This window comes from Chaetodon auriga, chromosome 16 (assembly GCF_051107435.1).
Source record: "Chaetodon auriga isolate fChaAug3 chromosome 16, fChaAug3.hap1, whole genome shotgun sequence".
Lineage (NCBI taxonomy): Eukaryota > Metazoa > Chordata > Actinopteri > Chaetodontiformes > Chaetodontidae > Chaetodon > Chaetodon auriga.
Window position 1 is genome coordinate 12,802,958 of NC_135089.1, and position 14,726 is coordinate 12,817,683.

General features: G+C 43.5%; 1 protein-coding gene across 1 annotated transcript in view; it reads right to left on the reverse strand.

Moving 5' to 3' along the window:
• Nucleotides 1-9,816: 9,816 nt before the first annotated feature.
• The window catches only part of LOC143334586 (Na(+)/H(+) exchange regulatory cofactor NHE-RF2), a 34,327-nt gene continuing 29,417 nt past the window's right edge, over nt 9,817-14,726 (reverse strand). The window contains exons 4-6 of the mRNA XM_076753440.1: nt 13,155-13,308; nt 12,260-12,378; nt 9,817-12,137 (exon numbers count right to left, since the gene is read on the reverse strand). Of these exons, the coding sequence (XP_076609555.1) occupies nt 11,979-12,137; nt 12,260-12,378; nt 13,155-13,308 (432 nt within the window). The 3' untranslated portion in view covers nt 9,817-11,978. The remainder of the gene's footprint in view (nt 12,138-12,259; nt 12,379-13,154; nt 13,309-14,726) is intronic.

Below are 14,726 nucleotides of genomic sequence, written 5' to 3' on the forward strand. Positions count from 1 at the left end.
ACCTGAGACAACAGTTTTTACTCCACTCCTCTGTCTCAATTTCACACTTTCCCCATGCTGTCCAGCAGTGTCACACTCAAAGATGAACTTCACAGTTGTCGCTCGCTGCCCCCCCCCCCCCCCTCCCAGAGTTTCTCTGTGTCTCCCACTCTTCGTCTCTCTTGTGGGTCTGTTTCTCCTTCGACTGTGCAGACGGCAGTGTGTGTGGACGGCAGTGTGTCTGGGAGCCAGACAGGGTGAGAGTAAGAGAGTGGGCGGGACCAGCTCAGTGCAGGGGATTCCTTTATGACGATGTCAGAGGAGAGGAGCCCTCCCCTTCCTTGGCTCTTCTATGCCCCCCCCCCCCCCCAGAACACAGGAAAGGGGGCAGGGAGATAATTGGCTGCACAGCTGCTAATAAATGAGCAGAGGCTGTTTGAGTCAATAGCAGGCAGGAAGGACCGGGGTCCGTATGCAGTAGTACACTAATTTGTACACTAGTTTGTACACTGTTTTGTACTTTGGAGACGTTCCACAGAGAGTTGCAAAAAGTTACATGTTTTTAATCATCCCTCTGAGCAGAAACTGATAGTTTCTGTCTTAGTCTGACAATAATCAGAGTGAATGTGTTCATTTCAAGCACACTGTTCATTCTAACCCTTAGTGGTTGTTTAGATGCCTGAATATGCTAATAACACTTTTTGAGATGTTTATTTAGCTTTTATCCCAGAATGCACATTTGTGTGTGCACATGTGGAGTGTATTTGTAAGCTAATGATTTTTATTTCTAAAGCACTTTTAAAAACACAGTGCACTTTCTAATGACTTGAATAGAGAAAATGATCACCAAAGAAGCATAGAAAATATGAAACCATGGTAAAAGTAATATGTACAAGGCCAGAAACAATAATAGTTATTACTACATTGAAGCAAGTCTAAAAATTGAGCATGACGGGGTGATTTGAAACATGGCACATTTAACTTAAGTCAAATAAAAACTGTGGATCTTGCTTTGGATCTAAATATGTGTGCAGTCCATAAGAAGCTGGTGGTTTGACATACACGTGCATCCTTGCTGAAATAGCATTAAAGTTGTAACCTTATCAGCTCTGAGTGTTAATGTTGGTGTAAAGTGGTCTTGTGTCTTGTTTTGGTGAAACCTCAAACTGCTTTTTTGCAGAGTGAGAGACTTTAACTGGGGCAGGAGTGCAGGGTTACACTAATCTAAGCAAAAAGAGACAAAGCACGGCTGATTTTTCCAGATCACTTAAAGCTAGACACTTTCTCAATGTGGAAATAGTTTTCAGTGAGACAGATCTATGGCCACGAGTCGAGCGCGCTACAGTTCGTGTGGCACTTACTGTGGTGACATTCATAGCAAGTGAAAGTCTTCCTCCCTGTGTTTTACTCATAGAAAACAGAAATCATCAATAATGCATCAATAATACCGAGCAATAATCACAACTCCTCATAACAAGAAAACAACAGAAACGTATGTACATCATGGTCTTTGCAATTTTGTATGTGTGTGTGTGGAGTGTTTGTGTCCAAGCTTGGTTTGATCTGCACCTGTCAAACATAGCCCCCCCTCACTCACTCACTCACAAACACACGCACACACACACAGCCCGACACACAAAGAGACAGTAACACGAGCTTGAGAGACGGGCTATTAGAAGCTTTATAACTTCCCCTTCTTCCCCTGAAGCCTTTGGGTGTGTGTGTGAGTGGCGAAGTCCCGCACAGACAACCTCGCCCCTGTGAGAGAGCGGACGTCACACATTCCACACACGCACACACACACACACACACATACACACTTGCGTGTCTCTTAGCAACACATACACTCCAAGCTTAGTGAAATGACTATGCCAGGAAGACACATGACCGCGACACATCGTTTGTCTTCACATGGGATAATGTTTTGTTTGTGGACCTCAGTTTCTATGTTGTCTTCGAAGGGGATTTACAACTTTTCATAACAGCTGGTGTTGAATGAAGTGTAATGAATACTTTTACTTTTTGATTGTTAGTAAGCAAAGATTACTTGTGGTATGACTGACCTTGGTTATTATAGAGCGGAGCCTCATAAATTTTTCTTCTGCCACTCTGTCTCCTTTCTCTCTCTTTAGCTTTATGTGTGTGTATCTGTATCTGTATCAAAAGTCAGATGAGCTGAATAGACAGAGTTAACTGGGTCGTCTTTACGATAAACTTGTCTCTGGTTAAAAAAAAAACCAACAACAATTTCCATTTCCATTCTGTGGTCTAAACCTCGATGCGTGCTCTGCACACTCCTCACAGAGATGACAATTAGCATAGCCACACGCAACACCAGCACTGTAACATGCAACGATGCTCTCAAAAGCAATTCATCACATGGAGACTGGAGACAACTTTCAGTTCAGACCTGTTCTTACAGCCTGGGTGAAATCTGATCCAAATACAGACTTGGTATGAGACTATAAAAAAAGAGGCCATGTCTTTCACCTTTTCCACTGATGCCAATTTATTGAGAGAAAATTCTGGTGCCCAGTGTTCTGCAATCATTCTTGCTGGCAGTGAGGGGAGCAGTATCTGGAAAATAGTGCTGAGGAGAGTTCAGTGCTTCTTCTTTCTCCTCAGGTCATACTTTGTTCTTTATGGTTCTGTAAAACACTATCAGCTCTATGTAAAGTGTGATTATATGTAAGCCTGGCTGTAAATGTTCTCCCTGTGTGTGTGTGTGTGTGTGTGTGTGTGTGTGTGTGCGCGCGCGCGGGCGCTCGCACAAGTACGTCTGAGTTTCAACAGTTGATTTCATTTTCGACAGTTTGCAGTGACAGGTGTAGCAGTGTGTGTATTTGAATTTGTGTGTTTTATGTACAGTATGTGTAAGGTCAGTGAGGACTTCAGATCATGTGCTCCAGTGAATTTGAATTTATTTTATTTGATACAGTTACAGTATCATCCAATACAAAGGATGAAACTGATGTGCTGCACAGAGAGTTTATAGCTTTCTAATTGTCATCTGGGTGAATTTGTGGACTCATGGTGGAGTTGTGTCACCTGTAGTTAATAGTTCATAGAGAAATATGCTTCATATTGTGTTCTGCAGAGGTCAGAGTACGGATCTACGTGTGTGTGTGTGTGTGTGTGTGTGTGTGTGTGTGTGTGTGTGTTTGTGTGTCTGTACATACATATTCTGATCGTACACTATACATGTTTATTTTTGCCTGTATTTCAGTGCGTCTGGAAAAATGTGTCTTCATGTAACTTGTGTGTAGCTACTGTATTTATGTGTGTGTGCATGAGCAGATTTGTGTGCGTCAACTGGTCACACGGGACATTCGGCTGAGTGACCATCTTAGACGGTGAGTCAGACGACAGTAAGCGACTCTAATCGGGGCCACAGGGTCTGGGAGTTAAAAAAAATAAAAAATTGACTTCCATTCGGTTGTCATGGTGAGTCAGAACCAATTATGCAACAGGCAGTGGAAAATGGTTTTAGAGAAAGAAAGAAATGCGGGAGAACGAGAGAAAGAGGTACGATCGGTGCCAGCTGATCTGTGAGGTATCAACGTCACACTTATTCAACCAGACACGCTGGCTAAGAGCACGCTCTTACGAACAGCAACAGTTTCTGTAGGGTGAGCTGCACTCACACACATATTCACATGTTTAAGTTTCTCCTGCCAAGGACACGAAACGTTCTTACAGGCAAGGAGAGCCCTACACGTTCCTGTCCTCTGCCCCTGCACTCTCACTGCCAAACACAACACAATCCAGTCCACCTCCACCACATGCAGAGAATTCCAGATATTACCATCTGAACGTAGCTATAATAAGAATAATAATACAGAAAACTACTACTACTACTCCTTTATTGTCTCTTTTTGAATTCCTCTAATTGTTCATGCTGCTCAATGCCATAGACTGGTATATAGAGATAAAAGGAGCTTTGCTAATGTGATGTAATCTCTCTTTCAGCACTTCTTTCATTGGCCATTCCTTTCTTCTCATACTCTAAGACAAACTGCTCTGTCCTGCTGTTATTACAGACATGTTTGAACTAATAGGCAACAGTGTTCAATAAAAACTGGAAGATTGAATAACCAGTGATATTAGATTTCTTTTTGAAATAATTATCATCACCACCCAGACCAATAGAGTACATGACACAACATGTTGAAAAAAGGCTGGATTATTTGTGTTCTAAAAAATATCAGTGGTGTTTTGAATGAGGTTTACTTACTTGTAGATCAGAAGCTGGAGGTTCTGGTTTCCCTCGGCTCTCTGTCGAGGTGCTCAATAAATGGGTTTCCCATATAATATATAATAATTACATTTATCTTCTAGGTGTATAGCTTTAAGTAAAACACAATGTTTTACTTGATGCACTGCAATTTTGGGTTTGTCTTCTCTCCAGCTCTCAGTATTGTACTGTGCTGTATATAAGTAGGTGCTAAGTGTCTTCAGTAGGGGTGTTGGGGCCCTGGTAATAGTATTGTATATGGTAGCTGGAGAGGACTGAACCAACAACCTATCAGCTAGTAGGTGGCCTCCTGAAATGACCTGTCAATCCCTCTCCTCCTCCTCCTCCTCCTCCTCCTCCTCCTCAGCTCCACCCTGAACTAGTCGGCTCAGACACTGCCCCCCTACCCCGAAATTCATGGCCTCTTTTTCCCCATCCACCACTGATCCAGTCCCGGGACATCTGAGTTCATAACTTTTCTACACCACCTCATCCATACTGGACCATGTCAGTGGAAACCAATCCAGAACAATGGTCATGAAGTCCACCCAAAGACCAGCATGTCTTAACCAAACTCAAACCAGCCAGCAAGGAGGCTCCGAATGGATCCACTTGACTTTGACTGGCCTGTCCTTATTTTCATTTTCCTATGCTCTCTCTCTCCCTCTCTACTACCTCTCTAGTATTTATGTGTTAGCAGTTGCCGTGGAGACAAGACACACAAACACTGTGGCGGTAGACAGGAAGTGCTACGGAACCACAATGGCGTCACTGCGGCTCTGCACTCGCTCTCCTCTCCTCTCTCTCTCTCGCTCTCTCTGTCTGCCCCAGCCAGCATGCATGCTATTATCCTTAGCAAGCTATAAGGAGACCACACTGCTCTCTCTCTCTCACTCTGTTCTCTCATTTCTCTCATTATTATTAGCATTGCTTTTTCAGCTGTGTCTCTCTCTTTCTCTCTCTCTTCAGCCTGATACCACATTAGCTGCTTTATTATTCGGAAAATCTCTGTCTGATTTGCGGTGTCTGGAATGCCTGGTGTTAGCTGATGTGCTGAAAAACTGTTGGGCATTGAGCTTTTCAAATGTTCGACCTGTCTGCAGGGCGTTCACTGCCGAGAGGCTGCTCCGCTGTTTCAAAACTGGGTCAAGAATGTGTGTGTGTGCTGTATGTTGTTGGAGTTTGTGAGAGGCCAGTGAGTGTGAGGATGAAAAAAATGTCAGCGTGTGTTGGATTTGTAGTTTTACAGAAAAATATACGTGTGGGGGTGTCAGGTTACATGCATACTATATGTGCTCTTTGGATATGGTGAAGTGAGCCAGAGGCACATATAGCTTGGCCAGAGCCACAGAGAGAATAAAAGGAATGTGTGTGGTCCTATTGCAGACTCTTACATCAGACTGGCATTAGTGTACAGTGCACATCCCTCCTGTTCTCCCTCTGTCTTTTTTACACTCCCCGGCTCTAAATATACTCCTCTGGAAAAACCCCTTGAGAAGATACCGCCCTCTCCCACTCCACAGGCTAAAAATATCCAGCCAAGACCACCTTTACAACGCCCCCTTGCTCGCTTTTCTCTCTGTCCTCTTGGCTATTGCCCCTCTCACTTGTTTACATCTTGCACTCAACGCCAGTTCACTATCTCACACAACAACTCATTTTTTTATGTGATGTGACTTCTTTCTTTTTATTCCCACTCCTGTAACTCCCTTTTCTCTTTTCCCACCGCCTCCCTCTACTGCTCCCCTTTCTGATAACTCTCTTTCAAACCCCCACAGCCACTTGGCATTTCTGCTGACACAGACAGCTAGCCACCCATCCATCCTTCTATCAAGACAGCCAATCAGACATCTAGCCAACCAGTCTGTTGACCAACCAGCTGAGTGTCCAGCTGGCCAGATGAGGAGTGGTCCAGCTATCAGGAACTTGCTGATGAACTGATGAGCTCTCAGGACACACAAACACAGAAGAAACAGAGGTGGATTTTCTTGACGTGAGCTCATAGTGAGAAAGCAAATCAAGGAGGGAGAAGAAATTTGCCAAAGTTTCACCGCAATGTCTTCTGTCTTTCTTCTCTGTCAGGAGGGCGACGATTGAAATAGCTGCAATTGCAGTGATAATTTATTTTGAATCAAATCCTGGAAGCAATGTTGATAATGGCACTGCGGCTGTAAAAAGAGGAAAAGGAAGCAAAAATGAACCATCAGGAAGAATTATTGAGAATGAAATACAGTTGTGACTTGCTGGTGGATATATTTGTCTTTTCAATTTGAGGAACTGATTAAAAGTAATGTACTGTATGTGTAAGACGGTAATTTCTGCATTTGTTTTGTGGTGGTCAATGAGAGAGGAAGCCTATCTGTGGCCATATGGTGTTTCTGTTCCTCCGTTCAACCGCTGACATCATCTGGAGTGACACACGGCCGGGTGACTTCCTCCGTCCATTAATCACTTGTGTGTTAACAGGCGCACACACTCTCCCCAATTCCTGTACCCTTTACAGCTCTGCAACACATTCCGCTCTCAGTCGTTAGCTTCCCGGCTCCGACATCAGCCTCTAACACTCTTTCCCAGCTGGCCCGCCCACTAAGCAGTGACCTTTGACCCTCCTCCTTCTCCCCCAATAAACCTCCATACCATGCTTCCTCCACCTGCTGCTCACCTGCTGTATGGGGCAGGAGGGGTGGGGGGGCAGAAATGGAGGGATGAAATCAGATGAGAGAGGAGCTGAAGTCTTGAAACTGCCTGAAAAAAAAAAGTCCGGAGTGAAAGAAAAAAACCACATGAAACAACGCAGAGCCGTTGGAGGACAGGTGACATTTCTAGTGTGTTATCTCTGCAGAGATAAAACTGAGTCGGAGGATCATCAACGCCGGGATCTGATTGGCTGTTTTAAGGTGAACTTCAGCCATCAGAGAGGTATAGCGAGATTGAAAGTAGGGGAAAGTTGCACACAAACAGAAGGACAGAGAGACACATTTAGTTTAATATGTTTTAAATGTATATGGTTTTAGATATTGGCGCTTACATACTACTGTATATAACATTTCAAATATGATTACATTGAGTCATTATTTACTGTATGTGTAAATCTTTTGTCAATATGTCAGTAAAGCTCACTGAATTGAACTGGATGAAGAAAAAGATGGAAAGGAGAGAGTCATAAAGCCACTGAGAGGAAGATCCTTGTCAGCTTAGTAAAGTGGAGTGGTGGGAGCATGCAGTATATCAGTTTTATGATACTGTAAAATCACACTGATACATCTTTGCAAGGTAATGGGTCTACATGGTGGTCTACCTTCTGCTACTGTCCAAGACATGTGGGGAGCTCTCACTCACACAAAGAGCCACTATGTCAGGGTCAACGGTAGCCAAAGTACACATCTAGTGTGGGATGAGCAATGGTCTGTAACTGTATGTAAATCACTCCTCAGTGTAAATATAGTTAGTCATCTCCACCACCGAAAGGACTCCTCCACTGAAGCAACAAGTCGTGGGAAAATAAACCCATCAGTCAGAGGGGACAGAGATGACGAACATAAGAATAATCAAACCACTTATTTTCACAGTGCAAACGTGTTACGTGACCAAGAAGAGCCTCAAAAAAATGCACGCTCAGCTCAGCTTTGCTGAACTGGTGAATTCTTTTTTGCCCCAAAAGATTTGCGAAATCACATAAATGAAAAGTTTGTTGTGCAAAACCAGGTGGCCTCCCTAAATGTGTAGGCGTCAGACAATAAATGGGTGGTTTAGAAGTTAAGCCAAGGTGTGCACAAACTGGGTGTGTCTGTGTGTGTTTCCGCTACCCCCACCCATGTGAAGGGCGCTCTTGGGAGAGGGTATGTGCCCGCACTCGTGCCCTCTGGCTCTTCAGCTTCCCTCCATTTTGGCGCTTACACTCTCCTCTCCCAGCTCTCTGTGTTTGCTCCTTTCATCTTTCTCACTTGCAACTCTTTCCTTTTGTTTGTTTCTTTCTTGATTTGTCTGGGTTTGCACAAATTATCCAACTGGCTCCCCTCTCTTTTCTTTTTTCTGCCCTCTTGCTCTCCCTCTCTGTGCATGTTGGTGTAGCTGTCCTTATTTGGCTTCCCTTTGAGTGAGTGGGAGTGTGAGTATGAATGTGACTATGTGTGTGTGTTTCCTCCTGACTGTGAGTCACTGCTTGTCTGACTCACGAGCACTAACAAAAACACACAGTTGCCATGGGGACGCACTCACACCCCCCACCTCCTCCCATCTCTGTCTCCCCCCTCCATGTCAGTCTCTGGTTTCTCTCTCCTTTCGGGCACCGCTGCATCTCAGGCAGCCCTGGCACTGTTACATGGGTGGCACTCTAGCTTGGATGTGATGGTGCTGGTGAGATGGGATACTGAAAGGGATTGGGGGACAGGGGAAAATTTAGAGACACAAAAACAGAATAAATGTGAGGCTGAAAAAGCACAGGTGAATAAATTGTTTGTACGGAAAACTTCAATTAAACCCCAGAAACCTGTAGGAGAACAGAAACCTAGGGTGCGAGACAAGCAATCATCTATCATCAATAGTAAGTGGAAATGCCTGCATTGGCTGAGACAGGCTAAACAGAAAGTGCCCACCTGTGGCTCTATTCTCTGCTTCTGTTCTCTTGCTTTTACTGCTCTGAAATTGCAGACTCCTTTGAACTGGGCCTGTCCTTTGATGTGCTGGCGTCACTGCTCGGCCTTGCCATAACCTCCAGGGAGCTTGATAATGTGCACACGTGTGGCATTGCATTTCGACAAAGATCAGGTGGGGCACTAGATGTACCCACAGCCTCATGCTACTGAGGCTTGGCTTACTTCCTGGATGCCAAATGCTGGTGGTCTGCCACCTCGTGGATGTGCAGTATTACTTTTGTGATTTATTTTTTTTTCATAGATGTCTGGGCCACATGTGAACTAATCAGTATGATGACTCTGACTGACACAATGACCATAGGCACATTTCAGACCCAGGCCCTAACAGGTGAAATCTTAAACAAATAATAGCTGAGATTAGGAGAAAGTAATAAAAGTACTTATAGGCCTAATGGATTTTTTTTTACAGTGTTGTATCACTACTTACACTTAACTAAAGCATCTGAGTACTTCACCCACCGCTGTCTATCTAAGAATAAATACACAGCGACTAGATGAAGATAAAGACACAGACTGTACATCTGACATACTGTACATCTCAACGCAGACAAGGGAGATACACAAAAAAGTACAGGCACACTTGTCTCACACACATGCACACAAACACACTTTTAACCTCTGTTTGGCCTTCATGTGGCCTGAGAGCTCACAGCAGCAGCTGGCTGGTGGAGAACAGGCTGAAAGTGAAACTGTATGCCGGCATAATCCTCAGCAAGAGATGCACACAGAGAGGCCGAGTGGGGGTTGAGAGGGAAAAAGAGTGCAAACACCAGCAAATGAGCAATATTGTGGTAACAGAGAGAGAGAAAGTCAATAAGTACAGATGAGCTTGTGGAGCAAATGAGTGTGATGGAAACCAAAATCTTGAGCCAAGAGAGAGAGAGGACAGAACAGAGAAGGCAGAGACGTAATAACAATTGAATGTTTTCAAAAAAAAAACCCAAAAAACGCCATTGTCACACTTTATTGAAAAAAATGCAACCTGCCATGTATACTGTATGCTTTTACTGTATATACATCAGCCATGGTAACATAGAGTTTTCTTCGCTGTGACTGTCACAACATACGGAGTGAATGATGTCAACGATGAATCAAGACACTAGTGTTGGTGTGGAGTGCATGTAAGGGCGTGAATGGGTACAAAAAAAGACAAGATGTCCACATAAGTGACCGACATTTCTCCGGCTTGCAGTCCAACCTGCTGTAATGCATTACATCAACATTGCTTGGATTGCAGCATGGTATACCTTCTCTGCGCGCGCGCTCACTCACACACACACACACACACACACACACACACACACACACACACACACACACACACACACACACATTGTGCTCCAAATGTGTGAGAGCATGTGTATGACAGCTGTCCCTGCATGTGTAATAATCCTCAGTAAGCTCCATGGCTCCCACAGTCTCATTCACTCGATCCTCCAGAGCATCTCTGACCTCACTGTGTGTTTCTCCTGCACTCCCTCCGCCTCACAACCTGCTAACACTCCGCTCATGTTGTGGCTGATCGCCTCCCTTCACTTCAGCGTTAGCCTCAAATATGCTAGCTGCACTTTAGAGGCTTAATCTCCCTTTCTTTGCTGTCCCTGGTCCTTATTTAAATAAAGGGATAGAACGCCATTTTGGTAAATACTCTTATTTGCTTTCTGGCGGAAGGTTATATGAGAATATCAACACCACTCTCATGTCTCTATAGTAAATATGAAGCTACTGCGAGCAGCTAGTTAGCTTAGCTTAAAGCAGAAACAGAGAGGAAACATCTAGCCTGGCTCTGTCTATAACAACATCCACCATCCAGCACCTCTAAAGCTCACTGATTAACAGATTACAGCTTGTTTGTTTAATCTGTACAAAAACTGTAAAATTGATCATTTGCAGTTTTATGGGGGGTTACGCACGCACTGAGCTGTTGCCAGGAGGAACAGTGGACCAATGGAGGCCACAGGAAGTTACTGGTCCTAACTAAGAAATAGTCTGACACAACCTCAATAAAACAGCCTGGATAAACATGTACTCTGTTTAGTTTTTACTGCCAAAAGACGCCTCTATTTGTGGTGTAAGTTTGCCCTCTGCTGTACACATCAAGCCCTCTCCAATGATAAACTCATTCATCATGCCATTTGCCCTGAGAAATCCTCCTTTCGTCCACGTTCCAGTTTCCATTGTTTACTATATCAATACATGTAACATTAGTGGTGCTTCCCTTTGTTATGTCCATGTGCATCAGAGCACTTTGTGAAAAGAGGTTAGTGGTGGTACACTTAGTGCTAAATAACAAATAACAGGAATTTTTGAATAAAGCAGGGCTGATCCAATGATCAGTGAATTCAATGTGTAAAAGTACAAATACATGTAGGATACATTACACACAAGCAGTACACACAGCTATCCTTTTCTCTGTCTGTGGTTACTATCAAGCATCTGCATGGGCTGGAGGTGGAGGGTCTAAACTCTTTCACAGTGATCTTCTGCCAACTTTGGGCCTCTCTGACTGATGGGCCAATGCTCCCACAACGTCCACAATCATTCATGTCACAGTGTCCATAAACTCTTTAAAATGCAGTTCACGATGAAGGGATATGATTTTTTTTAATAGCTGTTTATACTTTTTAAATATAAAAATAATTGTCTCCCACATTTGTTTGAAAGTCGTCCATATGGGCAGGGAAAATGGGACGATTGAAGTAGCGAAAAACTGATGGGGATTTAGGCAAATCTGTGAATACTTGTTCGCAATAGTCCCATCTGATAGATACACATGTGTGGGAAGCGTTTTAAGATGCTCTTCCTTCCGAACAGTGTGATTTTAGCAAAGTATACATTGCAGTTTTTGCAGTCAGTCAGCACTTTGAAGCAGGAAAGTGGCTTAAAAAGTAAAATCCGCTGTACAGCCTTTTCGTTTTGTCACATTTAATTCCAGGAACAATATATCTTCTGCTGTATGGGGGATCTTGATTCTTTCTCTAAGAAAAAAAAACATGATCTGTGTAGTACGAGGGACATTCTCTCACAACGCAAACTCGTCCACACAGAGGGCTGCAAACAGTTGATATCTCTGTCCTTTGGTGTTTGAAGTGTCCTCAGAGGGAGACGTCTCAGAAGTTACTGAACAGCTCATATTTCTTCATCCAGTCCATCTGCGGTGCCTTCTTCTTTTCTTTGGCATGTAGCTTCATCTTTTCTTCTGCCGCTGTAGCGCTCAGGCCCATCTCAGCGAATGGGTCCAACAGCCGGCGGCCCTCGTCATCCGCCAGCTAGACGGGATAGATATTATTGAAGATGGAAAGACAGACAGAAGGGTTAAGAGTACTGACTTTCATGTAGAGGACCAAAGACCAAACACAGCAGCATACAGTACATGAATGCTCACACCCACCTGTGTGCTGTTGCCCTGGCTGCTGAGGTCAGAGTGTGTGGACCTGATGGACTGCGTGGTGGAGCTGCCATTGATGTGCGGGTTGGGGGAGCCGTTGGATATGGATGGACCATCGTAGTCTGTGAAAACAAAGAACATGCACACAGAAGCCCAAAGATTTTTATTTTACACTCTAGAGTAGTCTTTAAAATAGTGTATAGTATTTAGTTCTTCCTGGTTGTCCAGGTAGAACTATGAGTGTTGAAATGGTTTACTTCCAATGAATTGTTTGTATAACCTCTAATATTTTAGTCAGTGCACAGCAGGTCCGCTGAACACGCTATTAAAGTTTCCAAAGATAAAAGAATAATGAATAAATGGATTTTGAGGAAAATGAAAGAAATTCATTTGGAAATCAACAACTGCTTATAAACTGTGGTGGTTTGGAAAACTTGGGCTTTCATTATGTGCTGTGGAGAGGTGTGGGGCTTTGTTTCCTGTGTTTCCTTTTTTGGCAGAGGCTGGGCGTGGTTCTCCAGGTGGCTGGGAACTGGCTCCTACTCAGCTGGGACTCATCACAATCAACACAGCATAAAGACTGTGGACTGTGGAAGACTCGTCGCCAGATTGTTTCCACTGCTTAGTGATATTGTTGGCCAGTTGCCAGTGTTACCAGTGTTATTTACTATCAGTGAATGTTCTCCAGCGACTTTGCCACCACGCCGCCCAGCCTCTTGCCTCCACATGCCTCAAGCCTCCAACTGTCAACCACCACCACCTTACTCCACCTGTGCCTTTGTTAAGAACCTCATTCTTTGCAGCAAAATACCTGCAAGCATTTTTTAATATGACATGACCATAGCCAATTAAAAGTTCAAATTTATATGCAACACATAACCTTTTGTTAGTGTCCTACCTCTGAGATGGCTGACTGTGGGGACAACCCCTCTCCTCTTGAAGTGCTCGTCTGTGTCCGGGTCCACCACCAAAAGCCAGGTCTCATCTCCCCCTTTCTTTATGAAGGCCACCACCTCCGCATGTCGCATGCCCTCGATGTTCACGCCATTTACCTGCAGAACAGACACAAAAAGAAGGCTTTTGTGAGCGAGAAAGGAGGGTGGTTTTTTTAACTTGACAGCACATTACACACTCTCATAACTATGGCTTTTATATGTCCTCTGACAATCATAGTGGATGCTAACAGATCTTAGCAAACACTGCTAACAACAACTCACTGAAAAGCTAGTTAGTTTGAACAGACAAATTATTTCATTGACTTGCATGCTAAGAACAATCATAGTATCTAGTTAGAAAACGATTTGTTTCACATGACTTACATAATAGTGTTTATGTATGAAAATTCACAAGGAAAGTTTAATACACAGGGATTTATGCACTGTCGTTCTGATAGAAAACAAAAAAAGAGGTGTAACAAAAAAAAAAACAATGATCAGTATCTTCCTGTAAGTAACAATCCCATTTTGACTGTCACTATAAAAAGTCATCTTTTCATACAGCGTGGATAGTTCAAGGCGTCTGTGAAGAAGTCCACATTAGGGGGGATTTCTCTTTTTTGCAGCCATAAAGGAGCTAGAAATCCTGTTTCATGAAGCTTTAGACATATCTCCAAAATACAGAGAGTGAAACATCAATGCTAAGACTCAGTATACTTCACATTTAACGTCACACCAACAAGACTGAATACACAAATGATCCTGAAACATGTGGGCTTGCTCAACCAGTTCTAATTCTTCTTAATTCTGCTTGATCTGGAATTAAAAGCCACCAGAATTTTTTTTTAAACTCTCTCCATGTGAGTGAATTAGTAGAGCTTCAGCACCTAAATTAACCTACTTCCCATCACTCATTGTTGACATACAACTTGACATTTACTTTCTTGAGAGCCTGTGCTACCTCACTCATCCAGCAGGTGGAGCTGTGGAACAACATACAGATTTACACACTGTTCAGGATGACTCTCAGAGCCCTGCTCCACTCCATACTCTACACTCATGTCATTAATGATGAATTCTTCATTCTTCACCACTGTACACACACCTATAGCAATTTTGATTTACCATATTAAAAGAAGACTCCTAAATACTTTCTAAAGGGGCTATGACAACCTGAAACAGCTGAGGGACATAATGTGTGTATGTGACTGACCATCTGTGTGACAATATTGCCCTTGCCTCTACACCTAGCTAGCAAAACACAATAGCCTGTTATTGCTCTTATCTAGATGTTGCATGCATGTGGAGACCTGCATTCAACAGCTTTGTCTAGACCTTGGCTTCTCTGAGGCAGGTAGCGTTGCACCACGCTAAGTTAGTGTTGGTACACAATCAATTATTGATGGCTCTCCTGGGCTCCGGCTATTGTGCTGGTGTCAGGTGTCTGAATCCTGAAGGGGGATTTGTTTAAAATTCACTGCTTATGACAAGATGGGATGTAGTGAAGCAGAGGAAGATAAAGCAAAGTGCAAAAA